Source organism: Cucumis melo, chromosome 5 (assembly GCF_025177605.1).
Source record: "Cucumis melo cultivar AY chromosome 5, USDA_Cmelo_AY_1.0, whole genome shotgun sequence".
Taxonomy (NCBI): domain Eukaryota; kingdom Viridiplantae; phylum Streptophyta; class Magnoliopsida; order Cucurbitales; family Cucurbitaceae; genus Cucumis; species Cucumis melo.
In genome coordinates, this window is record NC_066861.1 from 29,590,954 (window position 1) to 29,615,890 (window position 24,937).

At 26.7% G+C, this 24,937-nt stretch overlaps 2 protein-coding genes across 2 annotated transcripts; both read left to right on the forward strand.

Moving 5' to 3' along the window:
• The first annotated feature begins 2,039 nt into the window (after positions 1 to 2,039).
• LOC103497905 (uncharacterized) lies at positions 2,040 to 6,147 on the forward strand. Its single transcript, XM_008460304.3, has 9 exons — positions 2,040 to 2,269; positions 2,352 to 2,408; positions 3,475 to 3,572; positions 3,779 to 3,848; positions 3,957 to 4,005; positions 4,445 to 4,533; positions 4,623 to 4,670; positions 5,454 to 5,513; positions 5,690 to 6,147. Exons 1-9 carry the CDS (start codon positions 2,210 to 2,212, stop codon positions 5,798 to 5,800), a joined length of 642 nt encoding a protein of 213 aa, XP_008458526.1. The 5' UTR covers positions 2,040 to 2,209; the 3' UTR covers positions 5,801 to 6,147.
• Positions 6,148 to 18,534: 12,387 nt separating this feature from the next.
• On the forward strand, positions 18,535 to 21,296 carry LOC103497912 (protein SPEAR1). The gene is made up of 5 exons (XM_051084876.1): positions 18,535 to 18,921; positions 19,608 to 19,715; positions 19,860 to 19,930; positions 20,093 to 20,177; positions 20,948 to 21,296. Exons 1-5 carry the CDS (start codon positions 18,706 to 18,708, stop codon positions 21,068 to 21,070), a joined length of 603 nt encoding a protein of 200 aa, XP_050940833.1. The 5' UTR covers positions 18,535 to 18,705; the 3' UTR covers positions 21,071 to 21,296.
• Positions 21,297 to 24,937: the final 3,641 nt, after the last annotated feature.

A 24,937-nucleotide genomic window follows, 5' to 3' on the forward strand; every position in this document is an offset into this window, starting at 1 on the left:
ACTGAAGTTAAATTTATAAATTCTATCCCATCTGAAACTTTGGATAAATTTGACCGTTGGATCGTAAAAATAAACCCTAAACCCTGAATCGTAAAAATAACAAATTTAAAAGTAAATTATCCTCTAACAACCATCTAATAATTTTCGATGGCCTTTCGAATCTTTTAATAACCTTTTAATAGTCATCATATTCGCCATATATACACATATAATTATAATTATTTTAAATAATAAAACTCTTAGAAAATATTTACTAACATATCGAAATATATCTTAAATAGATTAAAATAGATGTCTATCACCTTACAAATAAACACTACTTGTAATCTATCGAAATTTATCGTAGATAAAACAGTATTATTTATTATTATTGGTAAAAATATTTTAGTTTATTTTTTATATTTAAAAATAACTCGAAGAATAATCATAATTTTTAAAAGAATAACGAATATATAAATAATAGTGAAATTGAGTGCCATTTTAGGCGACATGACGTGTGCTAAACTGAGAAGAAAAAAGAAAAAAAAGTAGATCACAGCAGTTACATAAATGCAATATTGTACGAAATAAAGTTGTCAATATCATCTTTAGCAATGGAGGTTCGTAATTTGTTTAAAAAGCAATCAATACTCAAAAGCTGTATTAATAATAATCTTACAATTTTTTAAAAAATAAGAGTAAAAGTTACTGTTAACTTTTTCATATAAATTGTTAGTAATAGCAATACTAATTGTTTAAAACATATCGTTTGAATTTAAAATGTTATTAGTACCTTCAAACTTTAAATAAAAGTTAAAAAATAATTTTTGTGTGTATATTTGACACACCAACTCATCGGTCAATGCATAGAAGTCAATTTGAATAATATTCACACACTAAATTTATATTTATCGACAGACTTCATTTTACATTGTTGTAATAATTTATTTAAACATATTCATGACGAGATCTAAAATAAAATTTGTAACTAGATTATATATATATATATATATGTATATATTATAATACAAAAATAAAAATATAATTATTTAGGATTGTTTGGAAACCATTCCAACGATTTTATTTGTTTTTCAAATCATGTTTATAATTTTTTTTATTAACAAAAACCTTGTTCTTTTTCATTCTCATTTTTTTAAAATTTTAAAAATTAACTTATCGTTTTTAAAAACAAACAAATGAAATGATCATAAGATGCACCCATTTTTAAAAAGCTAAAAGTGAAAAAACAAAAAACAAAACATAAATGGAATACCAAAGAAGCTCTTACTAATTTAATTATCAACACCAATTTATAATAAAAAAATTTCAAATGACAAAATTGACAAAAATATTTATAAATATACCAAAATTTTATAGTTTAATAACGATAGACATTTAGAGATATTTTTAGTATCTATCATCGATAGATTATAGAACTTATCTATCGATGTCCGTCAACATCTAATATAACGAGTCCATTCATGTGTATCATTTAAGTTCATTTTGCTATTATTTGAAAACATCCATAACCTAAAGGGTAATTATAATATGTATAAATTTTTAGAATAATTATTAAGTATGTAACAATATTTTTAAAAAATTACAAATATAGCAAAGTCTATCAGTGATAGAGTCTATCAACAGTTTATCAGTGATAGACCAACATTTGCTACATGGTCTATCAGTGATAGACTCCTATCATTGATAGATTTTGACAAGTTTTGCTATATTTGCAATTTTTAAAAAATGTTGCTATATACTTAATCATTTTGAATATAATTGTTACATTTGCAATTATCCCTAAACTAAACTAGGATATTTTACGTGACATATATTCATTTAAAAAAATTGTTATGGAGAATCTGATACATTTTGTTAGACGATCGTTTTATTCTTTAAGATTTTTGGTATATAATCGTTTAGATTTGGCTAAACGATTTTTTAAAAAAAAAATTTGGTGTAAGATGGTTAGTTTTTTTTAAACATTTTGTAAAAAAAGAAATGAAAAAAATGGCAATAAATATTTATATTTATGAAAATTAAGCTTTATTTTATTTCAGGGGGCAAAAGAAAAGAGAAGACATCATTTTGCTCTAAAGAAGATCGAGAAGAATCAAAGAGGACAAAGTCGTGAGTTGTAGAGTGGTACACTACAGGATATCCTTAAAGCTTAATCGTCTAAATTAGGGTTATCAACAAACGGATTCATCAAGATTCTCTCCACCCAACGATGAAGCTCAAGCAATTAGAGTCCTTACTCGGTGAAATTCAGCAGTTCTCCAATCCAAAGGTTTTGATTTTTTCTTCCCCCTTTTTTTTTAATTTGTTTTCTTTTACCCATTTGTTCAATCAACACTACATTTTTCCTGCAGATTCAGCTGGAGCAGTACCCTACTGGACCTCACATTGCTTCTCGCATGTTGTACACCGTATCTCTCTTTCCTCTTCTTTCCCTTTTGCTCTAATCTCTGGTTTTTCCCCATCTTCTATATTTCATGATTAAGATCAGTTCTGTCATGTTTTTAAGTACATAGTTAATTACTTCAAATCGATTCATTAAATAGTTTTACGTTTTTAGACGCATTTTCATACTGTTAACGTAGATTTTTTAGTTATTAAAAGTCGTAATGGTGGTTTTAACAATTTTAGAATCCCTCCGAATATGTCATAAGTCTCCACGGAACCGATAGATGGAATATGGGAAATTTGATTATTTAAGTGGTTTAATGCTTGCTCTCACCCGTGGGATTGAATAATAATTGGACATTACTAGTTTGAACGTGGAACTTTCTGCTTTGATATCATATTAAATTACTCCTGAACCTAAAAGTAAGCTTAAGGGAACGGTTGGTTTGACCATCGATAGTGTGCCGAGTGGTTCGATTACTTGGTTATTTGATTGAAAATCAAGTTGTTTACTCAAGAATGGATCATCTCTTTTGCTAAATAGTATCTTTTAAGTTTTATCATTACATATAATATAACGAGTGTCGAGTTCAAATTTATACCTGTTTGCAGATTTCAGATATCGAGGCTTTTCTAGTTTTCTTTTACTATCAGTATTTAACTTCCCAGCCAACACCATGAGTTTGAGCGTGGCCTAAAAGATCTATTACTTTTATCCCTGTTTGGATAATTGATAAGGAGCTCCCCTTCCTTCGTTTTCTTATTGGATCTATAGTCAATATGGTTGTATCTTGGTGTAAATGCAGCCTCTGTTCCATTACCCATTGCTTTTCCTCCCTACTCTCCAAATGGAGAGTTTCTTGTAGTTAAGAAAAAGTTGATAGTTTTTGTATCTAATTATATGAAGCATGGGTGTATAAAGAACGATTTGTTTTGAACCATAGATTTCTTTCATAACCAACTATAGTGAATATAATCAATTATGTATTTTTTAATCAGTCCCTGAAAAGCGATGGAGTTTGTTTATTACATATTCGATTTATGTAATCATAGCTTATAACATGGGTCATTCGTTTGAAACTTTATCAGGCAGAGAATTCTTTTGGAGATGTTAGTGGCAAGGTAGTGGCTGATTTGGGTTGTGGTTGTGGTACATTGGGAGCTGCAGCCGCAATATTGGGTGCAGAGTAAGTGGTATTTTCCCCCTGTTCCTCTCTATTTTTTTTCTGGTTCGTTACTCTTTTAGTTTCAGTTGCAAATAAAGATTTTCTGTTCCATGGTTGAAAGTTATCAATCTTTTTCTGACTACAAGGGAAGTGGATAAAATGTTGTTATTCAGCATATATTTGATTTTAACCATACCAATGCTTCAAATCTTACAATTCTTGGACAGACATGTTACTGGAATTGACATCGATCCCGATTCTCTTGAAATAGCATCTTCAAATGCAGAGTATCTTGAGGTTCTACTATCTTTTGACTTTATGTATGATTGTCATGTGTTGGATTGGGATGCTTTGGGTTTTCTTCGTTGCACCTGTTTTTTTGAGTTGATCTGTTGAAAATTGCAGTTCGAAATGGACTTGGTTCAGTGTGATGTGAAGAACTTGGGATGGAGAGGTAACACACCAAAACACCATGCTTGCTAAGTTTAAATGCTTTTCATTCCCATCGTGCACCTGCTTACTTGTCGACATGCTTATTGTTTGATTAAATCTAATGGCTATTGGTGCCTCGTGTATTCTTCAATTCTCTTTGAATGAACTTTTTGTTTATTGTTTGATTCACTTAATGATATTATTGTTTGTTCACAACCGTTTTAGTAATTGGTTTGCATTATTTGTATCAAAAGAATTTATGAATTCATGATATTGCATGAGTCATTATTACGTATAGATGTTTATGTCTTTATTTGGATGTTGATAAAATAAAAGTGTTCAAATTCAGTTTTCATCGGTTTCCTTGTGTACTATTTTCTTTGATCCAACCTTTTGCCAAGATGAGACTTTTTTGAGCTTATCTTTTGTATCTACATTAAAAACATCCGGCATATGGCCAGGTCGGGTTGTTGATACAATTGTAATGAATCCTCCATTTGGAACACGACGAAAAGGTGCAGATATGGAGTTCCTTTCTTCAGCTTTGAAGGTAATTATAGTTCTGCATCTGACTGAGATGCTCAAGTACATATGTAAAATATTTTCTCATTTACTAAATTCTTTGAAATTTCTTTTCAGTATGCGTCCAAAGCTGTTTATTCTTTGCACAAGACCTCAACAAGAGATGTAAGTTCACATGTTCAAACTCAATGCAATAAGAACTCTGCTGGGTCACTAGGTCTAGGTTTGCATTATCTTGTCCGTCCTGTCCATTCAATGGTTACTAAATGTAAGGAAATGAATACAGTGGAAGACTATTGACTATTCTTTTAACCCTGAAAAGCCTATTTGTGCAGCTCACTTTATGTAATATTTCCATTTTCCCAATTGGAGCATTCCTCCCTATTTTCATTTTACTACTTTTTAGGAATTGGATAGGAAGTATAAACTTCTTCTCAGATTGTCAGATACCTTAATTTTGATACCGTCTTTTCCCTTAAACCAACATTTTCTTGTCCCCATACAGGAGTATATTATAGGAATGCTATTAAAGGTATATTAGTAATTAGCCACAAAAGTTGTTAGGTTCTTTGGTTATTAATAGAGGCACGGGGAAGGGAGTACTCAGACGACATAGACTTTAGTGGCAATTGGCATCTCAAGAAAGAGGAGGGTTCAGAGTACCTCTATTACTTGGGGAGTTTTATTATAATTTCGTTATCTTTTATATTTCAATACTTCTGAGTTCTATTTGAGGAGAAACACATACATGCGTTTTCCTTCTTCTAGCAATGTGGCGAATGATAGAGCGATAGTTATTCAAGCTGTGAGAGGCCTGGCTTATTGGGTTATTGTATTTAGCCAATGCGAATATCTAAATTGTTTATGAGCGAGAGAATTTAATTTTGTTGAAATACAATCAAGTGCTGACCTCTATAATTCTTACAAGCCTTTATTTTATTGCAACAGCACATAAAACGCGCAGCTTTGCGAGATTATGGAGCCGAAAGTGCCGAGGTTTTGTGCGAGGTGGGCAACAGTTTGTTGGGTGATTTATACACGTTGATGTTCAAATTTTCAATGATATTTATGCTTTTCTTCTTGCAGCAGGCTATTCTGTTCTTATTATGATTCAATTCAACACAAATCATCCTCTTGTTCTAATCTAGCCGTTTCTTTCTTTTCTTTGTTTTCTCATCTCTTAGCTTCGGTACGATGTGCCCCAACTTTACAAATTTCACAAGAGAAAAGAGGTCGACATTGCTGTAGACCTTTGGCGATTTGTACCAAGAAGTCACCGAGAAAATGATGTCTAGTAGTGATCTGCATGAAGTTTGTGGCACGTCTCTGATGCACGTAAAGTGATCACATCAAATTTCTGTTGGTGTTCACATATTTCTTGCTAAAAAAATTGTGGTACTTAGTTCTTAGGTCTTAGAATTCATTGGAAAAGCCTTCACCCCCTTTCCCCGCCATTTTCGTTTGTTTAACTGCTTCCCGTCAACGGATATGGAATTTTCATTGTAAAACAGTAACCCTTGTGAAAAAGAACTGTAATGGTTAGAAAAGGAAGAAAAGAAATTCTACGAAGCCAAAATTTTCGGAAACGATTTTTTTTTTCCTTTTAATATTGTAAGTTAAATGAAGTAACACCCTTGAAATTTGTCCTTTGGTCTAGAGTATCTCTATTCTCTTAAGATTACGGTATTACTCTTGACCTTAATTTTCGTAACTATTTTTGGTGTAAATTCTTAATGTGGTTATCTAGAATATTTTGACAATTTAATTTCTTGTTATAGGTCATTGTTCGTTCAAAATCTAAAGGGTTTTTTATTCTGGTGATAGTTTTGAAACGCTAATGAAAGGTATGATAGCTAGGGGTGAATATGATAGACTAAACGACTGAATTGACCTACCAAACCGAAGTTGGTCGGTTGAAAAACGAAAAAAGTCGGTTTTAGAAAGTTTTAAATTGAGAATTTTTAAAAAGTATTTTTAAGTGTTAAATCAATCTGATCATACAATACTCGTCAATGTTGAGATCGGTCGGTTCGAACATTTACTAAATTGACTATGGTCGGTTCGGTGATAGTTTTGTCAAAAAATCGACTCCGACTAATCGATGATCATTCTTTGATAAATAAACAGTTTCTTTTTTAAAAAAAAAAGCAAATGACAAATTATTCTTTTTCTTTAAGTTTATCCTACTTTGAAATGAGTCTCGATCTCATGTGTATTCCTTCCACATGAGTAATTATCTCACGTTATTAAGATGAAATTGTATATAATACGAAATAGTATACCATACATTTTCCATTTACAAAGTAAAATTAACCTTTTTTTCATCTACAAATAATTTAGCACATTGGATCTTTTAACATCCTCAATCCTACCAAATTGATTTTAACCAAAGACATGGGTCGTCATCAATACATTAAACAAATTGGGAAAATTTTAAATGAAGAAAATACCACAATCATTAGTTAATAGAAGTTTAATTAACAAATTTTGCAAAAATAGGAAAAAGAAAAAAAAAAAAAACAAGAAAGCAACATTTGAATTGTCGAAGAAACATATAAAAAACACAATCATAAAAAAAGAACAAAATACATATGAACACATTTATTTTAAAATTGCCCAAAAAGACTTGAAGGTTTTTGCATGAGGCAAGTTCAATGGATTCATTCAAACTTTATATTAATAAATTAAAGAGTTCAATTATGATTGAAAACTATAAACTAATAATAATTATTTCATAATTGAATAATGTGATGTCATACTCTCTATTACACTTTCATTTCATTGCCAAATTTTGCTTTTCAAAGCTGTGGGAAAAAAAAAAAAAAACAAAAACAAAAAGACTTTACAGTGTTTTGTTGTTTTTTATTCCAAATGGGCCAATGCCCAAGAAGAATAATTTCTTAAAACAAAAACACACACACACAATAGATTCTGTTTGTTTTGAGTCCAATCTCTTTGTTACATTCTTATCTTTCATTGTTTATTTTAACTTTAATTATGGTTTAGTATAAGGTTATTCTATTATGTAGTTAAATTACAAATTTGGTTTCTATAGTTCGGTAAAAATTAGAATTTAGTATCTAAATTTTGACTTTTAAACCTATTGAAATTAAATTATATTATTTTTTCTCTAAACAATATGGACTAAATTTGTAATAACATACAAAGTACTATTTTTTAGAAAAAAGTCACTATCAGATGACAAAAGTATTTAGAAAAAAATAGTCTATGTCACATTTTTTTTTGCATATTACAAATATGACAAATATGACAAGTAATTAGTGATATCAGATGACTATTAAAAGGTTATCGGAAGACTATGGAAGAGTTATTGACTTTTAAATTTGTTACTTGATTCTAATATCATAAATTTTGTTGCTATTTTTATAATTGTCCCTTTTTTTTATGGTATACATTCCGAGGTTATAGTTTTTATATTATCGTTTTGAAACGACACTTGCAAAAAATGCTAAGGTTAGTTCTATAAAAATATATAGGATTTATATTGAAAAATATCAAATTATACTTCTAAACATCGAAAGTTTAATCGTTAAAACTCTAGATTTTAGGAAGTGTATCTATTAATTAATACCTTTGATTACGTTCAATTCGCATGAGATTTATAATTTTAACGGTTAAACTTTTAAACTTTCATAAATGAATTAACGTAACATGTTCGAATACATTAGGCAAAATTCATAGTCAAAGGGAAAAAAGAAGTTCACCTCTAAAATTAAAGTTTGAGAGAAACTCTCTCCAAAGAACTACGTTCAATTCAAAATATGATTCAATAAGCTTTTCTATTACAAACATAAAAGTGGCTATAATTATAGCCTTTACAAGAAAAAAGACAAAAATGACTAATTAATCCATCTAAATTACTAGGTAATCTATGTTAACTACTAAATTACTATTAACTAAAATACACTAATAATTATCTAATAAGTTTTTCCATATGATAATCTGTATTTTGTTAAGTCAACAAAAAATTTATTGTTAGCAATTTTTTTTTTTAAAAAAAGAGAATAAACGATCTAGATCATATGAACTAAATCGACACAAACTTTAAAAAGTAGAATGATTAAATTGTTACACAGTAAAGTTCAGAGACTAAATTGTTACGAAATTGAAAGATACAGGAATTAAAGCGTTACAAATCAAAGTTTGAGAACTAGTTAAACTGTTACTTTTACGAAAGTTTAAGGACTAAAAGTGATCATTTTTAACGAGTAATAATCTAAGCAATACTTTGATGACATGAGAGGACATGTCGAGAAAAAGCAATTCGTTTGAGAACACTATTTTTAAATTCATTCTCAAACAATAATTATGTTGATCATTGTTAGAGAGTATATAGGAGACAAGAGAAACTTTGTTTAGGGAAAAAGAAAAACCCTTATCCAAATAAAGATGCATTGAATATTTAGTTGGTTCGATAGTCCACTCCAAGAAAAATGTGTCTTTATCAAATTAATAGCTAAAATTTGAAGATAGTCTTTGAAGTTTGATTTTTTATAAAATTAAATTAAATTAAAGGGGCCACATTATTATTATTATTATTTATTATTATTATTATTGCATAATTTAATGGAACAGAAAAATTGGGAGAGGCTAACTAAAATAAACGATATTGTTTATGATCATGACAAGCAAAATTAAGGAGGAGAGAAATGTGTCGTTTGATTTTTCTTTTGTAAAGAAACGACAAATCTATTCTATTATTTATACTTTTGAATCAAATGAGCTATCGCTAACAAGTTGTTGACGAAAAACGACAAACTTTAGTTCTACTAATCATTAGGGTTTAGTTTGCGGCCTATATTCTTCTCTAGAAAGACTATATATATATATATGTTTTCTCTACACAAAATTTATACGATTCGAATTATATTTTCACTTAAATTTAGAGATAATTGAAAAGTGAATAATTTAATTTTAAGAAAACACAAATATATATTTCTTCAATTTAATTACAAAAGAGACAGTGATAAGAAAATGACAATTTAAGAAAAAAAAAGTTTTATCAAATGAAACTTTCAAACTTTGGTAAAAGGAATAAGAAAACAAATATGTTACTTTAATGCATTATTAATATCTATAAGATCTCCTTCTCTTTTGTAAGGATGTTAGTTGTAAAAATCATCTTTCCAACTCATTAAATATAATTAACAAAGTACTCTTATATATATATATAGTGAGATTGAAATTAGGGTTTGTTAAATATTAATAAATAAATAAGAAGAAGTGAAAAAATATAATGGGAGGATATTGGGAATTGGGCATGTGTGAGGATTAAGAAGGTCCCATTACACAGTTGTATGTGTCAAAACCTTTTTTTATTTTTATAATGAATTAATATGTTAGCACTTGATTCCCTCATAGGAGAGAGCTTCTTCACTTTTTATAATATTTGTTTAAGATATGAGAAAATCTTCCCACACCAAACCCTAATCCCTAACCCCTAATTGATTCTCTCTCTCAATTATATATATATATATATATGATGATATTCTAAATCTCTATATAGTGGTACATCCAATAGTTTTGTAGACGGAGTTTGAAAAATATGTAAGAAATAATGGAGTTTAAACTTGGATCTAGAGGAACTGTCATAGCTACTGATGTTGATATTATTTTAGTCTTTTAAAATATATATATATTTATATATAAAGAGTATAAAGTCGTGGGACGCTCTGGCCCTTCTAAGGCTATGCTATATTAGTAATGAGATCAAACCAATAGTTTCTAAAACAATAGAAGGTGCATTTATCCATGGAACCATACATACATACATACATACATACATATATATATATATATATACATATACAAATTGAATAATAAGTATAATATATTGTATCAAAACATGTAGAAATATATCGCTCGAGAGAGAGAAAATATTTTCTTATTATGACAAACAAAAAGTTATTTTAGACATTAAAATGGTGATGAGTTCATGATAGACACATGATTCACCAAACCAAAGACATAATGAAAAGAATGGTCCTTTTTAAGGGAGAAAAAACCATATCAAATATAATTAGTTGCCACATGCTCACCTATATTTTAATTACACATATTTATTAATTTATATATTTTTTGTACTCTTTAATATTTGCTAGAAGCTTATTATTCCATAGTTTAATTAATCTACAATTTTCCAAAAAAAAAAAAAAGATTTTCTCATATATTAATAACAAAGAAATAAAAAATTAATATAAAAAAGAAAATAGTATCCAATGATTTGGATCTTATTTTCATATTTAAATTTTTTTCCCGTTTTCTATTTTAAATCCCATACTTTTTAAAAATTAATTCTCTCCATTTTGTTCTATAAAATTAAAATTTTCATGATGAATTTAATAGGAATTTTAGACCCATTCATTTTTGGCTCATCATAATGTCACGTGAGAATAGAATTTTCACTCTAAAACACTACACAGATTAAAACAAGGAATTTTATTAATAATAAAAATAAAAATTTTCTTCATCTTATCTCAATAATCAAATCAAGCATTATTTGACGAAATTCGATTCATTTAATGTATTATAATATTATCGATAGAACATAATTATACATTTCATCTCATAGAAAAATCGACACACCCACATTATAGATAAGAAGGAATTTTATTACCTAATTTAGATACACGAGAGAAAGATTAAAACTATTACGATTTGAATTAGTTTCTTACTAATTAATTAAAGGACTCAATCTTCTCCAAGAATCTTGAGAGATCCTCTCCTTTGTTTTGGTTTCCCCTTTTAAATATTCTAAAGAACACCTAATAAATTATATTTTTATAATTCATAGTTCTTGGCATATAATAGAATAATGGAAATTCCAATGTCTCCTAATATTAACCATTAAATTACATATAAAAAAAAGGCTGTTTTTTAAAAACAAAAATTATATATATTTTTTAAAATTAAAGGCTGTGGTTCAAGTAACCTACACCTATACTTTTAATTGGAAGAGAATCTTTATATTAAAATGGGATTAGAAATGATCTTTATGGATTGGGGACCGTTTAGCAAAATCACTTTATTGTTTATTTAAATTAATTTTCCGTTTTTTGAAAGCTAAAAAACAGCGGTTTTCAAGGGATTATTTTTAAGTTTGGATCAAACCGTGTGGTGTTATTGTTTGCACGTGCTAACAAATCTACGGTGGATATTTCATATATTCTCTACATCTCTCCTCCACTTTTCTATTTTCCTCCCAAATTAGTTTCTATAATTTAAAAAATAATTAGATTTTAGGAAAATTATGAAAATATTTTGCGGAGTTCTTTTAAAAATAATTTTTTTAACAAATTATTTATACTGTACAAAAAAAATATATTTAATTTTTTTTATGAAATATAGATATTTTGTTAAATGTTCTATTTTTTTTTTTACAATTTCTTTTATAAATATAGTAAAATATCATAATTTATTTTAGCATATTTGTAATTCAATTTGCTAAGAAGCTAACCTCTATAATTTATAATTAGAATTTAATCATAAGAATGTACTCTTTTTAAATTATCACTATCAGTCACAATGATAGGAAACGTATAGTGTGTTTGTATATATATATATATGATCAAACCATAAGGATTATTGATAAAGTTTTATCTAACTAAATTCTAACTTTATTTAAACTATAGGAACGACCATAATTTTAATTAGCACACGTAGATGTATTATGCATGTACATTGTGCATTGAATTTTCAAAAGGTCATTCTGCGAGCATAGCTTAATTGATAAAGATACCAATTACTATCTCAAAAGTTAATGAGTTTGATCCTTCGTATTACAAACGTTTTAGGCAGAAAAATGAGAAATTTAACACTAACATAAAAGATCTTGTCTCTCCCCTGTAAATTAACATTTGCACAAAAATGAGTTCATTTTGATTTTTGTTTTTTTTTTTTACTAAAACTTCAAATTTGGTTTTTTAAGAACACTAGATATGTTGGGGTATAGATATATGAATCATTAACATTCATGCAAATGGTATATAATAATTGACAGGTTGTATATTATATTTGTCTATATTAAAGTAATTATTCTTCTCTTAACATTCATTTTAATAATTCATTTTAATAAAAGAATAGAGAGATTATATTAATTTGTATATTGACATATGAATGTCTTTAATGATTAAAAAAGTCATTTAGGTAAAATAAATAAATAAATAATCCTTGTTTTGTTCTCTTTCTCATTAAATTTGCTTTCAAATCTATACATTTTAGTGATCATGTTAGAGTAAACAATGAGTCAAATATACCTAAGATCTTGCAACCATTCTTGGGAATATAATTGTAAGTAATAAAATGATATTTTAAGTTAAGATCATCATTTTCATTCTTGAAAATCAAGCAAATTAATCCTATGATAAATTTATAGGATGTATATAATGCAATAAATTTATATTTTATATATAAGCTTTATCATTTGGGTTTTTGGTATGGTTCCAAAAGTAACACATTGTTTTTAAATAGTTATGACAAGTTACAAATCAATTTCGGTTTTCTAAATCTTGTAATATATATTCTCTTTGATTTTTTTTCAAGTTAAGAAAAACAAGGATTTGAACCCTAAATTTTATATAATCTTGATTGTTGATAGAAGTGTTTACGTTGGTTGCACTATGCTTGAGTTTGATGTATACTTAATTCAATCCTTAAGTTGAGTATTTTTTTTATTATATTTTTTGACATTAAGTAAATGAATGTTATGTACAAGAACTTTGGTGAATTAACATATAAGAATTAGTTAATACTATGATGATCATCACATCTCCGACGTTGATGCATGTAAATGAAGCAAAATACCTAAATCCCATAAATTTTGAATTATTCGAAGTCTTTTTGTCAACCCTATTGTCTTGTTGTCAACACGAGCATATATTAGCAATTAAGAGGTGTGGTTTGAATTCTCCCACTCATTCAGATTATCACTTTGTTTCAGGTCAATTGTCGTAAAATTCTATGTACCATTTTTAATTTTATTTGAAATCCTAAAATTACAAGTTTCTATTCCCCATAGACAATTTTCAAACATCTATCAAAGATGAATTTTGAAATTAGTGTAAATATTCTTTTAAACAAATAGCAAAATTTAAAAAGAGTTTTGTTATGAAAAAGAAACCTCCTTTCTAGAGTAGTTTGATAATTAAGCTTAAGATGTCGGTTAAAGATATACTATATATGTAAATCGACAACGCTATTTAAGCTTTAACGTCCTCTCTTGACTGTACTCTTATATATAATTTATTTTTTCAAATAGTATTCTCTTGGTCATTCTCGATAGAGAGAACCTCGAGATATATGTGTGTGTATATATATATATATATATATATATATTTATTTATTAATATGGTTGGGAACTACAATAGATAAATAAATAAAATGTAAATTCCCCATATTTTTTTCACAAGTCAAAGTGAGAGTTGAACACGCAAACGTCGCGTGTGAAATCTCATCGATAACTTTGGTCTTCCTTCACCAATCATATTGTTTTACATATTATATAAATTATAATAATATTATTTGAAAATGTTATTAATTGGAGTTTCTCATTTATTTATTTATTAAGAAAAGTCATTTGATTCACGATTTAATCTTATAATAATATTTTGTCTGAATTATTATTATTTTAGTGTAATCTTTCTTCACGTTGAAAATTAAATTATTGAGACTTTGGATACGTAAAGTTAACCAAAAGCAAGAATATGGGAAACAACAAGATATATGTTATATAAAAAAATAATTTTTTATTAAAATCTTTACTGTAAATTTTGGTTCGGTGTCGTCCAATTTAGACCTAAATTTTCGTGATTTTACCTCTGATTTTATTTCAAAAAACTCACATCAATGGAGTACACCTCCTATTCATCCGTTTTAACTCTTATCCAGGTTAATTTCTCTTTTCATTGGAGCACACCACCTATTCGATATATAAGTTATATTCAACCACATATTACATTGTGATTTACTTTCGAAGTTCAACTATATTTTTATTCGATATGCTAAAGACTCTAATAACTTTAATATCATCTTATTAAAATAAAATCAAACAAAAATATGTTACAAATAACACAACAAAAAGTTATTATTGTTATTTAATTAATTTCGATAAAATATAATTTTAAAAAGTACTATATTTAAGATTTACTCTATATATATAACTAAAATTGGACATTTGAAAGTATAGGAAATAAAATCGAACAAAGTTTAAACTACGTCAACCAAAATAATATTTTAATAAAAATAATTAAATAAAATTTTTTATTAAGTAAAAATTAAATATGTTACAAATTTCATATATTTATAGTACTTTATTACATGTTTGGATTTGCTCACCTTATACACAGTTTATATATATATATAGGTGTGAAAGAGAATTTTTTATTAAAATTTTCATAATCATACTTGATATATGAATATAATTAATTTAAACATATCTTTATTGTTTAAAAATAATTGGAGAACTATTCAAATTACTATTTTTTAAATTGCTGTCTCCCCTATAGTTATCTCAACCTCATTCTGTTTTTCAAACATGATATATTTTTATTATTAATTTAAATATATTTTACTATTGTTTACTTTTTTTTTTATTATTATTAACTTATGAAATTTTGTGTGGACTACACACATGTTTTCTTCTTTAAAAATAAAAATAAATACTTCGAGTTTGAAAATTGCTTTGCACGAAAAAAAAAAGTTCTAAGAAAACTTAAAACGAATGATTGTTGTGTTTCCAAGTTAAAATTCCTTTTAGCCGATTTTTATGACATTTTGATTTTTACCTTGACTAGTGAGGTGAGGGCAAATTCAAATTCAAATTAAATTTATTATTCCAAGGTCAATTTTAATATTCGAGAGAAGTTCGATAAAATATTATTCGAACTACAATAGTTGTCCTATATCTTAAAAAGTATGATCACTATAGATCGTACATATTGTTTTTAGTTTCAAATAATTTTAAGATGAGTGATAAAACGAACTCGAGAGTTTTTTTTTTGTAATTAGGGTTGGAAAAATAATTGTGTGAAGGTAATAATATATATATATATATATATTATGTTACCAAAGAACGAAAAATGTTACCAAAAATATATATATACTATAAACTATTTAGTTAATTTTATTCATAGACTTCAAAGTTTGAAAAGTTTCTTTCTAACCCTCCAAGTTTGAAGGTTTTTTTTTTTTAAAAAAAGAGACACATAAGACATATGAGTGTGAATAACAATTTTTTTTAAAAAAATTCCAATTCATTATTATAACGTAACTTCTATATCGTAATCGTTTAAGAGTATTTTTCTTATAATATAACCTAAACAATGACAACATTATTTTATAAATATGATCCATAAAATTTTAAAAAATTGAGCCAAATTAAAATAATTCTATAACTTCAAACGTTCAATTACTCACTATCCCTATAATTTACAATAATCATATGAAGCCACAACAAGATGTATTTACAAAAACAAATTAAGATATAAATTCACCGTTAAATTAAGCTAGTTAGCTTAATGATTAGTTGACTCTTCAAACTTATTTAATCCAAACGTTCCATCATAATAGATTGATTTTCTTTGACATTTATCCACCTTTTAACCTATTTTTATCAAGCATTCAAATTTATCTGCAACAACCAATTGATCTAGATTGAAAAAAAAAAAGAAAAAAAAGAGAGAGTGAGAGTTAGCTTTTAATTAATTAAACAACAAGCTGTTAATTAAGATTTAATTAAGAGAAGGATTAATGTGGATATGGGAAGTAAACGAGTTCACGTGTTGATTGAAGTAAGAAGACGGTTTTATCCTTCAAAGTCTTTCTCATTCCCTCTCTCTCTCTAATAGACTCTAAATTAATTAATATAATATAACCCTCACAGATCATGCTCCAAACACCTCAATCAGATTTGGTCCCCAAAATAATACATTAATTTACACTTTATAATTTTTAATATATATCCTTCTCAATTTTATCCTTATCATTAATTTTATTTGGTTAATTAAACAAAAAAGAAAAACTACTTTACTATTAAGTTGGTTAAAATATAATTAACAAAATTTTAAATACCAAAATAATATAATTATTCTAAAAATTCTCTTAAATAAATATCAACATGAGTTAGAAGAATATGTTATAAAAAAAAAAATTAAATTCCACACAAACCTAAGGGCTAAAAAGTAAAATAAATAGATTTATTTAATTTGGTCCTCGAGTTTTTTCGAAATGTATCTTTTTTTAGTCATTAGTTATTAATAACACAAAAAAATGAAACTATTTATAAAAATATAAAAAAAATTCGAATAGGCTCTAAAGAGTTCGATAAATTTTGCTATATTTTGTAAATAGTTTCAATATTTTGCTATTTTTAAAAATATCTCTTGAAAAAATAATTTCTAAAATTTTAAAACTATATTTTCTAATTTTAAATATCATATATATAATTATTTTTTAAAAAATCAAACAAAAAAGATACGTAAAAAACCTCTAGGTTTAAGAATCCGAAACCTAAAACGATGCATTTTGAAAATTTAGAATCAAATAAATCGATTTTTATAAATTCGAGAATTAAAAATATATTAAACATAATATATTACTCAAAATTTAGGAACTAAACAGTGATTTTATCCCAACAAAAATTACAAAAAGGTAAAGCTAAAAAAATGTCGTCTTTAGAGAAACCCTAACAATGACTTTTTTTTTTTTTTTTTTTTTTATAGATAAAATAAAATGCTACTAAAAATAGATGTGTAGAACCTACATATATGATAATGCTAAATGTGATTAAAGCATTTAATTGATATTAATTTCTTCCCGAAAGTTTTGAGTTTTAATTATTTATTATCCAAAGTAAATTAATTAATTACTTGGGAATTTGACAGCTGGGTTTATATATATTATTTCTTCTTTAGGGCATTATTATTGGTTTAATGTTTAGAATAATTTTTAATATTTGGAAACAAAATTCAATTAGTGGAACCCACTTTTTAAGGGTTCGATCGTACGTGCATGATTAATTCCCAAATCATGATCAAATCTTCTCGACATTTGAGCTAATTAATTGTGTATTTTAATAATTATTTTTCTTTACAAGTATTATTAAGTATTTTTGCATCAATAAACACGATCTTTCATTATTAAAAATGATTTATTAAGCAACTCGTATGCTGTGTATATTCCTTAAAAAAAAAACAAATAATTGTACCTATTAAAAAAGAAAAAACAAACAAATATTTTGTATATCAACTCAAAAGAATCAACTTTTTGACATATAATTTTGATTAAAATTTAATGATTAAATCCAGATTACTTATAAGTTAACAATATATTCTAAAATATCTCGAAGACAGATAAAAAAATCGATATTTTTGATATAAGTAGGTATAGGGTAAATCAATTAGTAGATAAGAGAAATTGATCGAAGGTTTAATCTCTCATTATATAGTTATTATATTAAGAAAAACAATCGATTAGAACATTACATATTGACATTGAGTATAGACAAAGGTACTACAAACATGTCAACCTAATTGAAATCAAATATTTACATTCCTATTTCTCCATCCGTTAAACTACATAAAGAAATAAAGTTTGTAACTTTACGAAAGAAATTATTGAAAATGTTAGAATAATTGAAAATATTTTATTATTGATAGTAGACTTTACATTAATAAAATTTGAATTTAATATTTCGTTATATTTTATAAATATTTTAGTTAATTACGTTGTATTACATAATGTTTCATCATACAAATAAAAAGCATTTATGGGGTGCCACAGAAAATAGAGACCATTAAAAAACTACTTAAAATCAGAGACGATCACCATCAAATGGAATGGTTAAAAAAAAGGCAAAAAGAAAAAGGAAATTATAACAGCGACAATGATTGTTAATATTATATAATTAATTGAAAAAAAGTGTATTGAAGTTCTCAAAATAAAAGGAGAAAAGAAGAAAAAAAAAGCATAAAATCTAAGTATAAATAACATAAAAATCCTAGAGAAAATCTGATCCAGCGATGCAATAATTGTTAAGACAGTGAAAAAAAAAAGCTTAAAAAGAGGAATTTTGAAGATCTCTGGCTTCTCAAATTAAGCCTTCAACTCTCTCTCTCTCTCTCTCCCTCTCTCCCTAATTTTTTTTTTGAAGTTTGAATTTTTGGAATTAGAGAGATTATATTCTATGGGGAGTGGTTATTTTGGGGAGATGAATAATATTGAAAAGAGGAGAAGTGGGTCGCCGGCGGCGGCGGGGGGGCGGAGAGGGCGGAAGGGAGGAGGCGGAGAGAAACCGAAGCAACCGCAGAGAGGGTTGGGAGTTGCTCAGTTGGAGAAGATCAGATTGCATGGTGAAATGGGCTGTGCTGCTTATTCTCACTTCTATCCAAATCTCTCCGCCGTAAAATCTCTCTCTCCTATATGTATATATAACCTTTGAAGCTTTACATTTTCATGGGGTTTTTAATTTTTTTTTTTATTTTAATTTTAGTGGCCATGATTATAGATCGGAGAAATTGAAATTGGTATTATTTTGAAGAAATATTTTATACAGGAACAATTTTTAGGTGAATGATTTTTTAAAAAAAGAATTTAGTCTCATGTTGTGTATTTTGATGTTTACTGTGTTTTTTTTTTTAAATTAAAATTTTCTTTCTAGCAAATCAAAAAAAAAAAAATTCTTAAAAAGAAATAATTCATTGACTCCTAGAATTTTGGAGAGCAAATTGAGGAGATTGTTTCACTTTTTTTTTTCTTCCTAATATTTGAACTTTCATTGATTTTGTTTGTCCAGAGATTTTTTTAATTTAATTTTCATTTTTACTATGTACTCTTGAAATTTTCACCGACGCAACGATATCTATGCATCACACTCTCATCGAATTTGCTATAATAACAATCTATGATAATTTAGAGATGTACATGAAGACGAGTGTAATCTCGAATGATGTTTGGAAGTGTTTTTATTAGAATTTTAAGCATTTAAATGGTAATTTAACGTAATCACAAAATTTTATTTTTCATGTTAATTTGCATTTTAATGGAGGATTAATGGATGATTTAGGGTTTATTTCTGTTTACATGTAGGGAGATGATATGAGAATGCAAACAACAACGCCTTCTAATTTTTCTTACTCCTCAACTCAATCATCTTCTTCCTCTCCTAATTCCTATGGCTTCCATCAAAACTTTATGGTAACTCTCTAACTTCCTTCTCTCTTTAGATTATCATATATTTTTTAAAAAGAATATTACAATCATACTCTAAAGATTTTCATTAATTATATATCAAGAATTTGATTTGTTTACTTTTCTTTTAAACTTTAAATGGATCCCAAGGGAATGGGAGAATATGAAAGAGGAAGCTTTAGATATGGTGATTCTCAACTAACAACAACTTCTTCTTTAAGGTAAGATTAAAGATCAATCTTTTCATTTATTAATTCACTAATATTCTCTTAATTAACAACACTAACGTTGTAATTAAAATTTACTTTCCATTAGCTATGATTAAACCTTTTTCTTTTTTTTAAGAAATTAATTTGGATGATTTAATTTGTGATATACTTTAGATGGGACCCAAGTAATACATTTCTGGAGACCCAACATTTTGGGCAACCAAACATGAGTGGACACCTTTTCAATTCTCATGTACAGGTTAGTAGTTAGTATATATCTTCTCTTTAATTTACTTCATTTTAATTAATGTATTTTTCAAGGAAATAATTAATGTATTTTTAAACAATTTATATGTAAAAATAATAAGCTATTAATTTTTTTAAAAAAAACTATGAAATTTCTCTAATATACAGAATCATGCTATTGAGGGACTAATTTTGAAACTACGTCAACAGTTAAAAAAAGAGATTATCGTTTTATTTTCATCGAATGTCGATATTTTTACATTGATAGGAAGAATTAATTGATATTTCTACTACATTATGAATAATCCACGAAATATATGATATAAAAATTGACATGTGAATGGGTTTGAGAATCATAAAGCGTTTTTATTTACTAATTTAAATGCATTTTTTAGAATTATATTTTGTTTCTATAATTTTTCTAGAAATATTCATCGACATGTTGACATTTCCATCGACATTTTCTGTAAAATTAAGAGAGTCATTCAATATTTTTGGCCAATTCAATATTTTAATTTCAACTTTGCTTATAGTGTTATATAGGTTAAATTGTAAAATTCGATCCATACGAGGAGTTCGAAAAGGTTAAAATTTAGTTTATAAATAATCTTTATAGTTTGATAAAATTTTCACAAATAGTTTGTGTCATATAGAGACTAATTTACGAGAATTTTATCGAACCATAGGAATTGAATAATTCTACCTAATGTTATGTAGTGATTTATTATCAATTTTTAATGATATTAGTATGATTTTAATTAATATATTGTTTGAAAAATACAGGATTCAATAATTCACAACAACATGAACACAAAATATGGGAGTGATTCAATGGGATCAAGCAGTCAGAATTCTGAATCAAGTGAGACTCAAGAGCTAGATTTGGAGTTGAGATTATCAATCTAATTAAACTAAAGTTTGTGTTACAAAATATAATCAACCAAGTTTCCTACCATTAATATATAATCAATCCATAATATAATCATAAACTGCATTTTAATCCTATTTGATGAATCATATCCCTCATGTTTTTAGAAGTAGTTTCAAACATCTCTTTAGTTTGTACATTTTCAAATCATACCCTTTTAATTGTCAAGTCAAGTGTAATAATAGAATTGATACATTTAGCACTTATTAATTAGAGGTAATTAAAATTTTGATAAAAGGGTATTTTTTTTTTCTTTGAGATGTTTGAAACTATCAAAAAAGAGAGAGTGAGAGAGAAAGAAATACAAGGGTGTGATTTGTAAAATGGGCAAATCATAGGGTGTGATTTGTAATTATCATTCCTCTATATAATATATATATATATATATATTGCATGCATGCACAAGTCCAATATATTTCTTTTCCAATTAAGTACAGTCTCCAAATTGCATTATGGGGTTGCAATATTGAAAGAAAGCTAATTTCAGCTGAAAAGTACTGTCATTTTGTAATCAAAGGTTAGATTGAATTTTTATTTTTTTTGAGAAAATAATAAGAAAAGTATCATAAATTACGATAAAATTATTAAAAATATTTACAAAATATAGCAAAATTTCGTATCCTATCGATACTTCTATCATTATTTATATTATTTATGAATTTATGAGTGTCTTGTTGATAAATTGGGAAAGTGAAGACCAAGACTTTATTGCTTCCTTTCAGGTCAACATATTAGATATAGCAATCAAACAGTATCACTATTTTGATTGATGTATTTATTTAATTTTTCTTCTCTTAGTTGATTAAGAAATAAAAGGGGAAAAGAAAAAAGAAAAAAAGAAGAAGAAAATTCTATAAACTTTATTTGATTCATTGGTTTTGAGCATTTTTTAAATTTTATTTATTTATTTATTTTGATTCCTCTGTTGTTCAACAGTTTCCAAACTTTATTAAAAGAAAAGGTTAAGAAAAATCCAAAGATTAAAAACAGTATTGAAAGACATTATTAATTAAAGCTATTTTTTAATATTTTCTAATCAGCCTCACACTTTGACTCGCTTTTTGAGTTTATAAAAGTTAAAATAAATTTATATTCTTTAGTTCTATGTCGTGTATTTCCTAATCACTGTTTACGAAAGATATCCATTTGAATTCATATATAGGTTCTGACCCTTGATCTCTAATATCTCTTTAAAAAAATTGAATAACGGGAAGATTAACTCATGTATCGTATAATTAATTGTGAAATTCCTTAATTTGTTCAACGTGGATATAAATTCTCAGCTAATTATAAGTTATGTTATATATATGCACACACATTAACGTAACTAATTCAACTAAGAGATTTGATATGTGAAACCAAATTTGAATATCATATTCTAGAAAAAGAAACCATAACCTTAATTTTTTTTCTTTTCTAGAATTGATTCTAATACACAAAGAAATGATTTTGGCATAGAAGTTCATGTTAGGAAGGAGGTAGGGAAGTACTAATTGTTTTGTGGAGATCAATAGATGGAGTACAGTATAAAAAGAAAGAAAAAAGGGAAGTGAAAAAGGACTCTTCTTTTGTGTTTGCATGCCTTGTTTGTTTCACACCAAGCATATTGAGTGCTAGTAAAAGGAATTTCGTGTGTGGATGTTGGCCTTTCCTATTTTTCTTTCCCTATATATACTTGTAAGAATTAGACTTTTTTTTTTCTAGAAAAAAAAAACTATTTTCACCGACGACACAGTGACAGAAAAAATTTGAATATTGTCGCACTTACACAATGCACAAAGAAACTATATGGATATAGATCAGACAACCATACACAAATTTACTAATCGTAAACGAACAACAACCCTCTCACAAGTTCACCATTTTTTCTAAAGATGTGTCGTTAGAAATATTTACAAATTAAATCGGAATATTAACACCATGTTCTTCTTTTATTGGTTTTTTTCTCGTCCTTATTTTATATCCATCGATCATTCTTTTGAGATTTTTTTCTCTCCATATACACTGATCTTTGTTTGAATGAAATTTTTGGAGCTGTGACGTGATGATGTTGCTAAGAATATGTTAATCGCTAAATATTGAGATATTTGACTTGGTACTCCTACGCTAGTTCACTTTTTATCGTATCTTTTTCTAAAAAGACAAGATATTGTCCATTTTAGAGGTCTATGTCTATATGGTTTTTCTTTTGCGTCAAATGAGTATTGTCTTTATCTAGAAGTATATGACTCTCTCAACTTTTATTCGAAGGATTGTAGTGATTAGAATTATGTGTGGGATCGATTTTGTATTAAATTATAAGTAAAATATATATATTTATTAAAAAAGAAATTAAAAATGTGTACTAATTAATGTGAAATAGTGAAATGAGAATAAAAGTGAAAGGAAATGATGAAGATACTTTGTATGGAAATTGAAAAATTCATGTCAAAGTGATTGGGAAAAAGGAGCATGCATGAACCAAAGTGATTTTGGGCAAATTCCCAATATTCCACTGTTTTTTGTATTAGTGGGGGAAAGTGATTTGACATTAAGGTTTATTTCAAGCTTCATCAATGGGAGGCATTGAGGGAAAACCCTACTTTATATATGTGACTTTAGAGAGGGGATCATAGAGAGCTTTGTTTTCTTTAGAGACAGAGAGAGAGAGGATAAACTAATAACCCTAACACTTAAAATTAGGGTTTGGGAAAAATCTTCTCAACAACATATTTTTTTATTGATGTTTGAGGATCCTATTTTTTATATGATCAATTGAATTAATCTATTTAATTTATCTTTTAAAAAATGTTTTTGTTTAACTATGTTAGTTCTTAGTTTTAAATATGTGATTTAATACATACGTGTAGACGTATAATGACCGAGTAATATAATATCCTTCGATCCGGTGCAAATTATAACAAATTTATCTTCAAATGTAAATCTTCATTCATTCTGTCAATCATAAATAGAAAAAAAACTAAAATCTTTTGTTTTAGAAAAATGAAAGTCATTCATCACGTGATAATTAACTTGGAAAATTAAACAACTTAAGGAGTTACGACACGAAGATAGATGTAGCTCGAAATGAAACGATTTTTCCACAACAAACCTCTCGATACAATGTACATATTTTAAAAATAGCAATCATAAAGTGTGTAGGCATATATACTGACACATCATAGAATAATAATAAGGAAACTAGAACCTATATACTTTTATTTCTATTTTTAGAGAGAATAAACTTTTGATAGTTATATTAATTCAAAATTTATATTCTCTTGTTTTATTTAAGCTGGTCAAAGGATATTGGTTAAAGTGAGAATACTTCAATTGACATAAAGTTGTACTGTTTGACTTTGAACTTAGAGATTCAATTTCCTTAAATACGGCCCCTACACGTTGACAGAAAAAAGTTCTTATTTGGTCACGGTTGTGATTGAACTTCTATAAAAGTAATAATTTTGACTTTAGTAAATAACCATTTACTCTTTAAACTCTAAGATTTAATAATTTTGTTTCACATATACTTTCAAATTTTTAATAATTTAATTTTTATGATGGATAATCTACAAATTTTATGCTTAAGGACTTAGTAAATATTTTACCAAACAATATTTATAAGAAGGGTTCATTAAATAATCTTAGTAATATTTTTTTACAAACATGGATTAAACTATTATAAATTCTAAAGTACAAAGACTAAATTGTTACAAACTTGAAAACATATCGATAAGACTTCATTTAGTCACCATTTGACTTTTTATTTTTAACTTTTTGAAAATTAACTCTTTAAACACTTATTCTACCTCTAAATTAAGTGGTTTTTTTTCTTTTTTTTTATTAATATTGCTAAAACTAAACTA

Excerpts from the sequence above, each read along its gene's own strand:
- LOC103497912 (XM_051084876.1), top strand. The coding sequence starts at position 18,706 with ATGGGGAGTGGTTATTTTGGGGAGATGAATAATATTGAAAAGAGGAGA. Across the intron at positions 18,922-19,607 it reads TCTATCCAAATCTCTCCGCC|GGAGATGATATGAGAATGCA; the intron begins GTAAAATCTCTC and ends GTTTACATGTAG. Across the intron at positions 19,931-20,092 it reads ACAACAACTTCTTCTTTAAG|ATGGGACCCAAGTAATACAT; the intron begins GTAAGATTAAAG and ends GATATACTTTAG.
- LOC103497905 (XM_008460304.3), top strand. The coding sequence starts at position 2,210 with ATGAAGCTCAAGCAATTAGAGTCCTTACTCGGTGAAATTCAGCAGTTC. Across the intron at positions 2,270-2,351 it reads AGCAGTTCTCCAATCCAAAG|ATTCAGCTGGAGCAGTACCC; the intron begins GTTTTGATTTTT and ends TTTTTCCTGCAG. Across the intron at positions 4,534-4,622 it reads TCCTTTCTTCAGCTTTGAAG|TATGCGTCCAAAGCTGTTTA; the intron begins GTAATTATAGTT and ends ATTTCTTTTCAG.